The 13,371-nt window shown below is 50.4% G+C and overlaps 1 protein-coding gene and 1 non-coding gene across 14 annotated transcripts in view; both read left to right on the top strand.

Annotated features, from left to right (window-relative positions):
• Window positions 1-6,441, top strand: part of PUM1 (pumilio RNA binding family member 1) — a 139,750-nt gene extending 133,309 nt beyond the window's left edge. For all 13 annotated transcript variants that reach the window (XM_047792965.1, XM_047792966.1, XM_047792975.1 and 10 more), the window contains 2 exons: window positions 135-327; window positions 4,573-6,441. In XM_047792965.1, coding sequence (XP_047648921.1) covers window positions 135-327; window positions 4,573-4,704 — 325 coding nt within the window. In that variant the 3' untranslated portion in view covers window positions 4,705-6,441. The remainder of the gene's footprint in view (window positions 1-134; window positions 328-4,572) is intronic.
• On the top strand, window positions 1,205-1,293 carry LOC125134784 (small nucleolar RNA SNORD103/SNORD85). The gene has a single exon (XR_007136783.1). It is a non-coding gene; the product is annotated as a small nucleolar RNA SNORD103/SNORD85 (small nucleolar RNA).
• Window positions 6,442-13,371: the final 6,930 nt, after the last annotated feature.

Raw genomic sequence — 13,371 nt, 5'->3', positions numbered from 1 at the left:
GCCAAACAGATGATGAATTAATCTCCCGAAAATATTAACATCTCTTTGCTGCTAATTCTGAGGTCAGGGCAGAGGCCAGACAAATACAGCCTAACAGGGTCCCTCTAAGCTGTCCTGGATTTGTTTCATTACAGCAATGTTGTGGAGAAGTGTGTCACTCACGCCTCCCGTACGGAGCGCGCTGTGCTTATCGATGAGGTGTGCACCATGAATGACGGTCCTCACAGTGCCTTATACACCATGATGAAGGACCAGTACGCCAACTACGTGGTCCAGAAGATGATCGATGTGGCAGAGCCAGCCCAGCGGAAGATCGTCATGCATAAGGTAAGCCGCTGGTTGCAGACCTCAACCAGAGAGAACGTGTGCAGGGCCCCCTGGTGCTTCTCATTTCTGAAATGCACAGGAGCACGGGCCTCTTGCACCTTTTTGCAGTTTGTCCCTGGACTGTGTCTCATGCTATGCTCCTTTTTCCTTTACCTGGAATGGTCGTCATCCCTGGGTTCGCCCCCTCCCCCGACAGTAAATCACTGGTGTGAAAGACTGTTAAACTCAGGCTTTGTGAGGGAGCCTCCTCTCTGATCTTCAGGCCATGCTTCTACCCTTCGGCTCCTGGGAGACCAGCTTCGCAGTCCAGCAAATGAACCTTGCTTACCTTCTTTCTTTTTCTCCCTCCTCCTTCTCATCATTCATTCCACCACCATTTACTGAGTGAGTGCCTGCTCAGGGCAGCTGTAGGCCTGGCACATTGACCTGGTGCCCACTCTGGGCCAGACACTAACACAGAGATGGCCGAGACTGAGCCCTGCCCACAGAGCATGTGTGGGGAAGGGTGGTGGGAAGCAGTGGTGAGGTGGGAGAGCATGTGCCCTGGACTTTGAGGGGAGGCTTTGCAGGGGGAGACGTCCAGGCTAAAGAGGACTTGGGAAACAAGGGACAGAACTCGGACCTGTTGGGTACTGTGAGGGGGAGCTGGCACAGACGGCACCTGAGGAGGCCCCTGGGCACAGAACAGTCACAGAGCAGGTCCAACAGGCCTCACACAGAGCACAGGGCCCGGGCAGCCGGGGTGACCAGAGGCAGGCGGGCCACAGCAGTGTTTGCACTGGGCAGCGCCGAGAGCCTCGGGGTGCTGTTGATGTGAAGCCCCAGCTTTTGGGCTCTGAACTCACTCAGCCCTTCTTGATGGAGGAGGTGGCGGTGGTCTGGCAATGATGAGCCACTTGCCCTCTCTGAGAACAGAGTTCGTTCGGTAATGAGAATCTTTGTTCTGGACTCAAGTTCTGAGCCAGACAAGGCACCCACCACCTCCAGTTCCAAGCAAAACAGCAAAACCCCGCAGTGGTGTTGGCGATGGCAGTTGAAGGCTGGAGAGTCCAAGTCCTTCAACTGGGAGGCCCAGATACGCATGTGAGGAGGCTGGTGAAGGGAGAGGGAATGTTGGAGACAGAACAGCGGGTCTGGAGTTCTTTCATTCGTTCAACAAATAGCTACAAGGACACATGCTCTACAGCAGGCCCTCCTTTCAACAGGGCGCTGTGTTGATAGACACAGCAGTGCTGTAGACATTTACACTGATGCTGGGGGAACCTTGGGAAGCGTTGTGCAAGACTGTAGAAGAGCGGGGATGTGGGGATACAGAGAAGCCTCCCCAAGAGGGTGACATTTGAATGAAGCCCTGAACTTTTCTAGGCAGTGAGAACCTAGTGTGAAGTGTGTGAAGGCTTGGAAGCAGGATACACGAGAGTATATTTGAAAAATTAAAGCAAGTCCAGTAGGGCAGGACTATGGTACCAAAATTATCCTTACATTTCAGATAATGGCCTCGGTTGATGAGTAACTTGGAGGAAGGGGAGGCAGCGGGAGATGAGGCAGTGAGGAGACTGGACTGGGGCTTTTTTTTTTTTTTTTTTGTCTTTTGCCATTTTCTTGGGCCGCTCTCACGACATATGGAGGTTCCCAGGCTAGGGGTCGAATTGGAGCTGTAGCCGCTGGCCTACACCAGAGCCACAGCAACGTGGGACCCGAGCCGGGTCTGTGACCTACACCACAGCTCACGGCAATGCCGGATCCTTAACCCACTGAGTGAGGCCAGGGATCGAACCCACAACCTCATGGTTCCTAGTCGGATTCGTTAACCACTGTGCCATGATTGGAACTCCTGGACTGGGGCTTTTAAAATGGTTAAGCCAAGAGATTTAGGAGACTTTGGGAATGAAGAGAAGTGGACAGAATTGGGCTTAGTGCCTTATTTGCTTGAGAGAGTTGAGAGAGTAGGAAGAATCCCAAGAATCTAAAAATCTTAAGAGTTTTCAGCTCATTCAGTGCTAGGCAGTATCTGTTTGAGGAAGGGGAAACATTGAGAGTGGAGCCAGTTGATTACTTTTCATATCTCTCTACCTGTCTGCCTCCTTTTCTTTTCTTTCCTTTTCTTTCCTTTTCTTTTCCTCCCTCCTTCCTTCCTTCCTTTCCATCCATCTATCCCTTTTTAGGGCCACACTAGTGGCATATGGAGGTTCCCAGGCTAGGGGTGTAATGGGAGTTAAAGCTGCCAGCCTATGTCACAGCTACAGCAATGCTGGATTTGAGCCATGTCTGTGACCTATACCACAGCTCACGGCAATCCTGGATCCTTAATACACTGGGTGAGGCCAGGTATCAAACCTGCACCCTCGTGGATACTGTCGGGTCCTTTTTCTTTTCTTTTTTGCTTTTCAGGGCCGTACCTGTGGCACATGAAAGTTCTCAGACTAGGGGTTGAATTGGAGCAGTAGCTGCTGGCCTATGCCACAACCACAGCAATGCCAGATCTGAACCGTGTCTGTGACCTACACCACAGCTCATGGCAATGCTGGATCCTTAACCCACTGAGCGAGGCCAGGGATTGAACCCGCATCCTCATGGATACTAGTTGGCTTCATTAACTACTGAGCCACGAAGGAAACTCCTTGTGTCGGGTTCTTAATCCACGGAGCCACAATAGGAACCCTTCCATTTCTTTATGTTTGTTTAGTGAATTTTGGCTGCACCTGAGACATGTGAAAGTTCTGGGGCCAGGGATTGAACCTGCGCCACAGTAGTGACCTGTGCCACATCTGTGATCCTTTACCTGCTGCGTCCCAAGGGAACTTCCTCACTTCCTTTCAAATCAAGTAAAAAATGGAGTTCAGCAATATTGTACATACACGTGTATTGTTAGTTTTTTGTCTGAAAGAGGACAGGTGTAAAGGCCAGTGAGCCAGTCCTGGGGAGAGATAGGCGAGTGGATTGACTCTCACTTCGTTTCTGAAAGGGGAGCTGCCAGAAAGCAAGGGGTCCAGAGCCTTGAGTTCTCATGACAGACACATCAGCTGTGTGCATAGTCCTGACTGCAACCAACATGCAAGTGTGGCTTCGTCATATCCTTTCTGTGCATGTGTTTCGGAAGGTTAGGCAAATGGTCTGGGTCAGGCAGCTCAGCGCCTGAGCCAAGGACTGTGAATGGTTTCCCTTGTAGCAGACTCTGAGGTGAGATGTAAACCGATGGGGGTGTGTCCTGTGCAGGGTGCAGAAGTGGCTTTCAAGAGCCACTTGACCCAACCAAACAGACAAAACAGTCTGCATGGAGCTGTCAATCCTGGGACCTTTCCTCTTCCCCAATACGAGATCTGCAAGCGGGAACCTGGATGGGAAGCAGCTTAACGAGCTGTGGGCCTTCACTGCCTGTGTTGTGGTCGTGCAAATGATTGTGAACTCAGTGTGGTATGTGCTCTAGCCGAGGTACCTAGAAGGCCCCGTGAGCTCCCAGGAGAGGAAGTGTGGGTCCAGAGGGGACAGGGACGCACAGATCTTCCAGCCGTTGTGGGGCCGCTTGGAGTGGGGAGAACAGAAGAGATGGCTTGGAGGGGTGAGCCGAGTGGACTTGGAGAGGGTGAAGGATGAGACTGGAGCAGAGCCTTGAGGGCACCGTGGGGAGAAAAATAATTGCTGGGGGAGCCAGACAGTGGGGCGCAGGTCTGTGCCGTCTCTTATTAGCCGCTTGACCTTAGGGGAGGGACATAACCACTCTGCCTCCATTTTTTAATCAGTGAAATGGGGGTGATCACACCTCTCTTACGAGGCTTCAATGAACAGTGCTGGGCTCATGTCATTTTTGCTGTCATTGTCAGTAGCCTTCTCTGTTTCTCTGTGAACTGGAGAGCAGGGTTAGGTGGTGAGCTCAGAATCGAGGGTGCCCAGAAAGAGACCCCCCACTGCTCAGAAGAGCCGTGGGGCCTGAGGGGCTGAAAGTGTCCTCCCTGGGGAGGCGCCGTGCCGGCGGAGGTGTGACTCTCAGACCCTCAGTGCCCTTTCTTCCCACTCTGTTGGGAAGTGGTCTGTCTGTGGCCCTCTGACCAGAGTTTTCACCTCCTGCCTCCCTGCGCAGGGCAGGAGCTCCTTTCCTCCGCGGGCTCACTGTAGCCCTAGAATTCAGGCCAAGCCAGTGGAAGGCGTTGCTGGTGGGGCGTGCTTGTGGCATCTGGGAGCATCACCCGGGAAGCCTGTGCAAGTCTGTGTCAGGCCAGAGTGACGCAAACTGTGCTTTCTCCCCAGATCCGGCCCCACATCGCGACTCTTCGCAAGTACACTTACGGCAAGCACATTCTGGCCAAGCTGGAGAAGTACTACATGAAGAACGGCGTCGACTTGGGGCCCATCTGTGGCCCCCCCAATGGTATTATCTGAGGCAGTGTCACCCCTGTCCCCTCGTTCCCACTGACCTCACTGGCCCACTGGTGAATCCAACCAGCAACCAGAGATGTTCTAATGTAGAATCTGAAATGGGAAAATGGTTGCTCCAGGATTATCCTCTCCTCCAAAAAAAGGAATCAAATCCACAAGTGGAAAGCCTTTGTAAATTTGTTTAATTTTATTACGCATAACATGTACTAATTATTTTTTTTAATTGACTAATTGCCCTGTTGTTTTACTGGTGTATAGGATACTTGTACATAGGTAACCAATGTACATGGGAGGCCACATATTTTGTTCAATGTTGTATCTATATTCCACATGTGGAAACTTTCAGGGTGGTTGGTTTAACAAAAAAAAGTTTAAAAAAAAGAAAAAAAAAAGGTTTTTAACTCATTTGCCTCGCCGGCAAGTTTTGCAAATAGCTCTTCCCCACCTCCTCATTTTAGTAAAAAACAAAAACAAACAAAAAAACCTGAGAAGTTTGAATTTTAGTTAAATGACCCCAAACTGGCATTTAACAATGTTTATAAAATATATATATAAATATATATATATATATAAAATGAAAATCATTTCAGAGTTGCTAAAGCTTCAGTTTATAACATTAAGTTTATGAAACTTCTAAAAATTGCCTTTTTTGGAGCCTATTATGCCGAAGAAGATAATGTAGCCTGTTTTGTGAGGAGGAGATGGGGGCGCCCTGAATGCCTTTCAAGGCCGGGCGGGTGTAATTGTTTACTGCCTACTGGATTTTTTTCTGTTAACATTGAAAGGCAAAAATCTGATTATTTAGCATGAGGAAAAAAAAAAAAAATCCAATTCTGCTTTTGGTCTTGCTTCTATAAATATATAGTGTATACTTGGTGTAGACTTTGCATATATACAAATTTGTAGTATTTTCTTGTTTTGATGTCTAATCTGTATCTATAATGTACCCTAGTAGTCGAACATACTTTTGATTGTACAATTGTACATTTGTATACCTGTACTGTAAATGTGGAGAAGTATGAATCAACATAAACACGTTTTTTGGTAAGAAAAAAAAATTAGCCAGCCCTGTGCATTCAGTGTATATTCACACCTTTTATGGTCGTAGCATATAGTGTTGTATATTGTAAATTGTAATTTCAACCAGAAGTAAATTTTTTTTTCTTTTGAAGGAATAAATGTTCTTTATACAGCCTAGTTAACTTTTAAAAAGAAAAAAATAGCTTGGTTTTATTTGTCACCTAGTCAGATAGTAGCAAGATCCTTTCTAAATGTTATTCAAGATGATTCAGTTCACACTAGTGGGTTTTTTTTTTTTTTTTAATCCTAAAAGTAATGTTTTGCTTATTTTGTGACAGTCAAGAGGACGTGCAAAGTTGAGCCCTGCCCTAACTTTCCTTACAATCAGAGCCCCTCTCACCTTGTAAAGTGTGAATTGCCCTTCCTTTTTGTACAGAAGATGAACTGTATTTTGCATTTTGTCTACTTGTAAGTGAATGTAACATACTGTCAATTTTCCTTGTTTGAATATAGAATTGTAACACTACACGGTGTACATTTCCAGAGCCTTGTGTATATTTCCAATGAACTTTTTTGCAAGCACACTTGTAACCATATGTGTATAATTAACAAACCTGTGTATGCTTATGCCTGGGCAACTATTTTTTGTAACTCTTGTGTAGATTGTCTCTAAACAATGTGTGATCTTTATTTTGAAAAATACAGAACTTTGGAATCTGAGTTTGTGATTTATTGGTTTATTTATTTTCCTAAGTAGTGTCCCAGGACAGACAGCCTTTTCCTTGTTTGTGCCTCTTTCTTCCTGCTTATTTTGTTTTCTTGAGGGAGCAGGAGGCTAGAGAATGGAAATAGGGTCAGGGTGTCAGACCGATGGCTCTTGAGCTCAGTTTTCCCCAAAGATGTCAGGTTTAAACTGCCCGGTGCATTCGAAATCAGAGACATCCCACATTGCTCAGGATGTCCACCTTCTATTAAAAAAAAATCAGAATATTGGCCTTCCTGGGCCTGGAATAGACACACACATCATGGGGAGCATCCTCAAAAAGCCGAAGCCCAGCAACTTGCCCTCTTCTCTGCTGGTGCTCCTCGTTGCTCCTCTGGCCTCTGCACCTTCTGTGAGTCCAGGGTCTAGATTAGAATCCAGCTGATTACAAACGTCTCCCATTCAGGACGAGTGTTGGCACCTGATTGTCTGAGATGAGGCAGTAGGTTAGGCATCTGTCCAGGCCTCCCCGTCCCGAGCCCCCTGTCCTCTCTGTCTGGGCTGCTCCCGTCCGCACCTGTGCACCCAGGCCGGCCCACGCTGGCCCTGTGTCCTAGCTCGCTCAATTTAGCATCACACTGGAGATCTCTGTCAGCTTTGAGCTCAGGAGGCTCTAGCTCACTAAGGTGCCTGTCACCTGTGCCTTAAGATGCCCACCTTCCTTTCTTTATCACCTTTGCTTCGGAAGCAGCTTGGGCAAAAGAAAAACCCCCCAAACCCGCCACTGAAACTCAGATCAATGTTGGCAACTACAGGATGGGCTCAGCCAGGGGCTCTGGAAGTGGAGCCTCAGGGTGGGTGTGGAAGGGACTTAGCGGGCCCCCCACTCCTCCCCACCCGCCCCGCTCAAGGGCAAGCAGGCCAGGCGGTTTGTCCCAGGAAAGGAGGGAAGTGTAGTTGAGATAAGGGAAGTTTCAAGTCCAGGACCTTATTTTGCTTTAGTGGCTGTAACTGAGTCCTCCCCCAGCCTCCTTCGTGGCCGTAGTGTGTGCAGCTCTGAATATTGTGGCTCTGAAATCAGCCCAGGGTTCAAATATGGCTCCCACCGCTCACTGTGCTGGCTGGTGTTCACCCAGTCTTTAACCGAATTCCTTGCTGGAAATTGCTGCAAGGTGGTGTTACATGTATGTGAAGTGCTTCTTACATCAGGGCCTGGAAAGTTACAGCTATTAGATGGTTTCACTGGGCACCTACAGAGGCCATGTGCAAAGTAGGTGAAGCAGGAGGCTTCGATTTCTCTCCCAGGGATCTACAGTCTTTGTGTCCTTGAGAGGATACTTTTGCCTGTTGGAGGAACCTCAGTTTCCTCTTCTATAAAACTGGGGTAGTAACTCATGGAGCTGAGGTAGCATGAAATTGTTAATAAACATGTCCAATTGCATGGCACCGAGGAGGCATGCAGGTGTACATTTTCTTCTTTTCCACCCAGACTATTTATACTTAGACTTTGTTCTTTTTTTTTGTCTCTTTCCCTTTGCTCCTAGCATTTAGTGAAATAGTGTGTTTTTAGTGTTAACAAAGCAAGGTGCTAGGTTAGAAATGTGATACATCCATCCCCCACCTTATTTCCATCTTGTGTCCTTGAGGACTGGGGCCGGGGGGGTGGCTTGGGGGTCAGACAAATACAGGGTTTAGGAGTGCAGCAGAAACGAATCCGACTAGAATCCATGAGGATGCTGGTTTGATCCCTGGCCTTGTTCAATGGGTTAAGGATCTGGCATGGCTTTGGCTGTGATTTGATCCCTAGCATGGGAACTTCCATATGTCACGAGTTTGGCCCTAAAAAGCAAAACAAAACAAACAAAACCACAGGAAAAAAAAAAGGGTTTCATCCCACTCATCTTTCATTACCTGGGTCATCTCTCTGAGGCCAAGTTTCCTCCTCTCTGAACTGTGAGAAAACCTTTTATGCACAAGATTGGTTGTGATGATGAAGATGAAAAGAATCATGTCGCTGAGCACAGTGCCTGGCATCAATGGTGCACTACCTGAATGGCATTTACCATTTTTTAGCTTTAACGTCACTCATCCTGTGCGCAGGTCTTGGTGAACCAAACAATCCTTGTCCATTATGTAAAGAAGTTTATCGGGAACCAAACTATCATTTGTCGTGAGCAAGTTCTGTGCCAGGCCCCGCAAGAGATGGTTTGTACATATTCTCTTGATTCCTCACGACAAACCTGTGAGGAATGTGGTTGTCTCCATCATGTAGATATGGAAACGGGCTCTGAATTCTGGGGCAAGTCTTTGGGGCACACCAACGCTGGATCTGAGGATCCTCCCCTGCCCCCCCCCCCCCCCCCCCCGCCAGTGCCTTCCGCAGGCTTGAGTTTCAGGGAGTAGGCTGACCTCAGCTCGGTGTCTGCCTCCTCATGCGACTGGCTGCCCGTGCCCACCCTTAAGAAGTCTCAAGGATATGAGGTCCTAGGCTGCTACCACCTGCATTCTTGGTGTCTCCCAGAGTCCCTCCAACACGGATTTCTCACACATTGTATGATAATCCTTTAGCTGGTCTCAGTGCTTTACAGTTTACAGAGCACATTCATATTTGTGATTCCTTGATCCTCATGAAAGCTTCAGGGCACAAGGCAGGGGGGTGGAAGTCATCAGTCCATCCCAAGCCACACATTGAGTCAATAACCAAGTAAGTTATCTGAAGTTTCCTTCCTCCAAGTTCAGTTCCATCTTGCTCCTGCCAACCTTCCATCATCACCGTGCAGAGTTAAGCTGTTCTCTTCAACGGGGTTTCAGGAGAAGCTGTGGCGCTGAAGCATTTGCAGGGGGAGGAAACCTGTGACTTCATGTAGTTACCAGATATGGCCACATGAGGGTGCTGCTGCCTAAAGAAAGCATTACAGAGCCCACCGGCTCAAGGCTCCAAGGTCAGGGCTTGGGGTGGCTTTCTCCTGGCTTGAGGGGCTCTGGAGTGAAGAGTCTCATCTAGAGACCTGAGGTCTGGCATCTGCCCTAAGACTAAGCTTCTCTGCTTCCCTCCATTCCCACATTCTCCTGGACAGAGGACCCTCGTTCTCCTCACTCTGGCTTGGGATGGCAGGGTACCATCGGGGTACCATCAGGGTTCTGGCTCGTAGACCATAACTTTGCTTTGACTCACTGTGAAACCATGGAAAATCCATTTCTCTGGCTGTCACCTGGCGTGGTAGCCCAGCCCTGCCACCCTCACAGGGCTGGTATGAAATCAGAGGGTTGGGGCTGAGAAGGGCGGTCCCATGCTTCTATTAATGTGACCTGAGGCCCTGGTCACTTTTTCAGGGCTGAATCTCTGGCTTATGCACATGCTTTCAGACAATGAAGGTTTCCGAGTCTTTTTATGACCATAGCTGCCTAGCTTCAATCCCAGCTCCACCAGCTCTCTGGGGCCTTTATGAGTCATTTACCCTCTTATAATGGGGGGTAATAATAGTCCCACTTCAGAGGGTACCCTGGAAGCATTTGGCACAGGGCTGGGCACATAGCAAAGCTATACTTAAAAGTTGTTACTATTCTTACTACTATTGCCTCTAATTTTTCCCTGCTCTGTTGGGGCCCTTGGAATTTTCATCAAGGGTGACGATTTTATTTATCTTCCAAACGGGGACAATTCCAAGCATGAAAGTGGTTCCACTGAATTATTACCCCATGGGGGGCAGCCTCCCAGGTGGCCCCACTTCTGCCTGGAAACAAGAGGACACTGTGGAAAGGGTGCGGTAGGTCTTCTAAGGTTGGGCCTCTCAAGACCTCATAGCTCCCGCTTCCCCTCTCCGGGAGGGAGCCCTGGATCCCTTTCTAGGCCACTCGGTGGCCAGGCCCATGCCCTGGGAACTCGAGGGCTCCTGCTGCTGGCGGGGTTAACGCACCGCCACCCTTGCCATCTTGCAAGCAGAGCCTCCAGCCCCGGTCAAGCCCTCCTTCGAGCCTGCTGATACCCTGACTCTAGTCTCACAGGAGACCCCAAACCAGAACAGCTCAGCTCCGCTGCTCCCTAACCCCTGACCCACAGGAACTGCGTGAGAGGGTCAGTGTTTGTGGCTGTTTTAAGCTGCCGTGTTTGGGGGTGATTTGTTACGCAGCAGTGGATAACTAACCCACAGCACCTGCTGTAGCCCAGCACGGTTCTGCGCAAATCAGAAGGCCCATTTGTCATTTCCCCTGTGAGGCAGGTGCAGCCTGACTCTGTCCTGGCCTTGGAGAGCCTGTTTCTGCCCCTGCCCTCCCCACCCCCACCGGCAGAGCCTTGCCCACCCTGGGAAACTGCCCGGAGCACCTCAGGGCCCAGGGTGGACCAGGGACTCCTAGGAGGCCATAGCCATCCCGTTCTGGAGCTGCCTTGGCCTCTGTCTCTCGGGCCCAGAGGAGAGCACCCCGGCCACACCCCTCGGCCCTGAAGTGCATGTACCAAGGCGGGAGTGACGGGAAAAGAGCGGCCAGTTGAGCTGTGACTGTGGGTCTTGTCCTGAGCTGGGTGTTGCCCTGTGTTACCTCATTCACCTGTCTCGAACCCTGGGAGTGGGGAGTAGTCACTCCCTTTAGCTCCCAGGGGAGGAAAGTGGCCCCCGGGGCACTGGCCAGGAACTGGCAGACCCAGAATTTGACCCCAGCATCTCCCAGCCCTCCTCTCAGAGCCAAGGGGCCAGAGACCCTCCCTGCTCTTGCCCTCTGCCGCTGTCCCAGGACCCCCCACAGGGAGTTGGCATCTTCAGGTCTGACCTGTTTATAGAGGAGGAGCCTGAGACCCAGGGCCAGGGAAGTGACCTGCTCAGGGCCACACAGAGGGCGAGGGACAGAGCAGGGATCCGTCTGTCCCAGGCGAATGCAATTACAAGTGTCCCTCAGGATCCACCCCACAGGGGATGGGTTCCGGACCCCCCATGGATACCAGAGTCCAAGGATGCCAAGTCCTCATGTAAAAAGGCAAAGTATCTGCATGGGACCTATTCCTGTCCTCCTCTTTTTTTCTTTCTTTTCTTGTTTTTTCTTTTCTTTTCTTTCTTTTTCTTTCCTTCCTTCCTTCTTTCTTTTCTTTCTCTCTTTCTCTCTCTTTCCCCCTCCCTCCCTCCTTCCTTCCTTGGAGGTTCCCAGGCTGGGGGTCGAATGGGAGCTGTAGCCACCAGCCTACGCCACAGCCACAGCCACGCCGTATCCTTAACCCACCGAGAGGGGCCAGGGGTCGAACCCACGTCCTCATGGATACTAGTCTGGTTCATGACTGCTGAGCCTTGATGGGCACTCCCCTCCTGTGTACTTTAAATGATCTCTACCTAATACAATGTAAACACTGTGTGAATAGCTGCTGGCCTGTGGCAAATGCAAGTTTTGCTTTTGGGAACTTTCTGGAATTTTCTTCTGAATATTTTCCACCGGGGTTTGGTGGAATCCACAGATGCAGGGCCCAAGGATGTGGAGGGCTGACTGTCCTTGGTCCTCGCTCACGTTGTCCCTCCCTGGGAAGGCAGCTCCTGCAGCGCTTAGATCCGTGTCTGCTGGGCTCACAGCAGGGGCTCAGGATCCCCAGGGTGAGCGTCCCTGGTCTCTGTGGCTCTGGAAGATAAAAGCCCCCACAAGACACATTCAGTATCTCAGTGACAGTCCTGCTCACTCGGATTCCCCTTCTCAGATCGGGGCGTCTCCCCGCGCCCCTCAGCTCCTCTCACTCTCCCCTCCCTCCCTCCCCAATCCAGGTCAGGCTCCTCCACCAGCTTTTTGTGGTTGTCACCCAGCTGGGCTGTTTAGCCCCAGGATGAGGTGAGAAAGAAAATATATTTTTAGAGAGGTTTTTTTTTTTTTTTCTTAATTCTTTCAGGAAAACGATGCCAAATGTGCAATTTATTCCCAGGAACGGGGGTGTGTGAGCGGACAGCCTTCGGGAGTGGCCTTGTCCCCTCCTGCTGTCTCTGCGTCCTCGTCATCCCCACTGCCCCCTCCCCTCTCCCCGCCACCTGCTCAAGAGAAGAGGGCAGGCACAGGGAGCCCTGCTCCTGGGCCTGGGCTGTTTTCTGCCCACCCCATCCTGCCCCTGCTTCTTTCTAGTCCTGTGACTTCAGACCGGGCCACCTTGGGACCGTGTCTTGAATTTGAATGAGGCCTTGGGGGTGGCGTTGAATGAGGTCAGCCCTTTTGCAGATGCAGGGGGCAGTGGGTGGAGGAGAGGGGAGGGGGACGGGTGGGGGAGGGAAGCAGCCTGGGTTCCGCCACAGATGGACCGTGTGACCTTGGGTCCGTCACCTCGGCTTTCCAGACCTCAGTGTTCTTGCCTGTGAAATGGGCAGATGAAGGAGTAGAGTGAAGAGAGCAACTCAAGGCCCTACGTGCCATCCATTCTAGGTGACAGGGAGCAAGACCTCCAGAACGTTCTCCATCTCGTCAGGGCACATGACATCTGAAGCCTCCAGCTGGAGCTCAAGATCTCAGAATCCCTCCTTCCAGGGATGGGGGTACGAAGCTGTGGTAGGACCACTTCAGAACGCCCACTCCCCAAGGCTGGCCTGCTGGGGCTCAGTGGAGATGGCACCACCACCACGAAACCTGCCTGTATTCCCTCCATGATATCTGAACCCTCAGAGCGGGGTTAACCCCTCCCTGCCCATTCCCCCTGCTGACCGCTGGACTCAGTCTATGGTATCGGGCTGGGCTGTGAGCTCCTGTTCAGAATGTCAAATTCATGAAGCTTAAGCTTCGGGGCCCCTCATTGGCACGATCCCCTTAAAAAAGCCTTGTTCTTTATTTTGTATTCATGATCCCCTAAAACTATATACACTCCAGGCCCCACAGAGTCAGAGCCACTCCTGTTTTCATCCCTATGCAGCTGGAGGGCAGAACAGCTGTTTTTTTGTCTTTTGTCTTTGGTCTTTTCTAGGGCTGCACCCAGGCTAGGGGTCTCATTGGAGCTG

The sequence above is a fragment of the Phacochoerus africanus genome, chromosome 8, assembly GCF_016906955.1.
Source record: "Phacochoerus africanus isolate WHEZ1 chromosome 8, ROS_Pafr_v1, whole genome shotgun sequence".
In the NCBI taxonomy this organism is placed as follows: Eukaryota; Metazoa; Chordata; class Mammalia; order Artiodactyla; family Suidae; genus Phacochoerus; species Phacochoerus africanus.
Note: the sequence above shows the minus strand (reverse complement) of the source record. Positions and strands in the feature narration are given on the sequence as shown.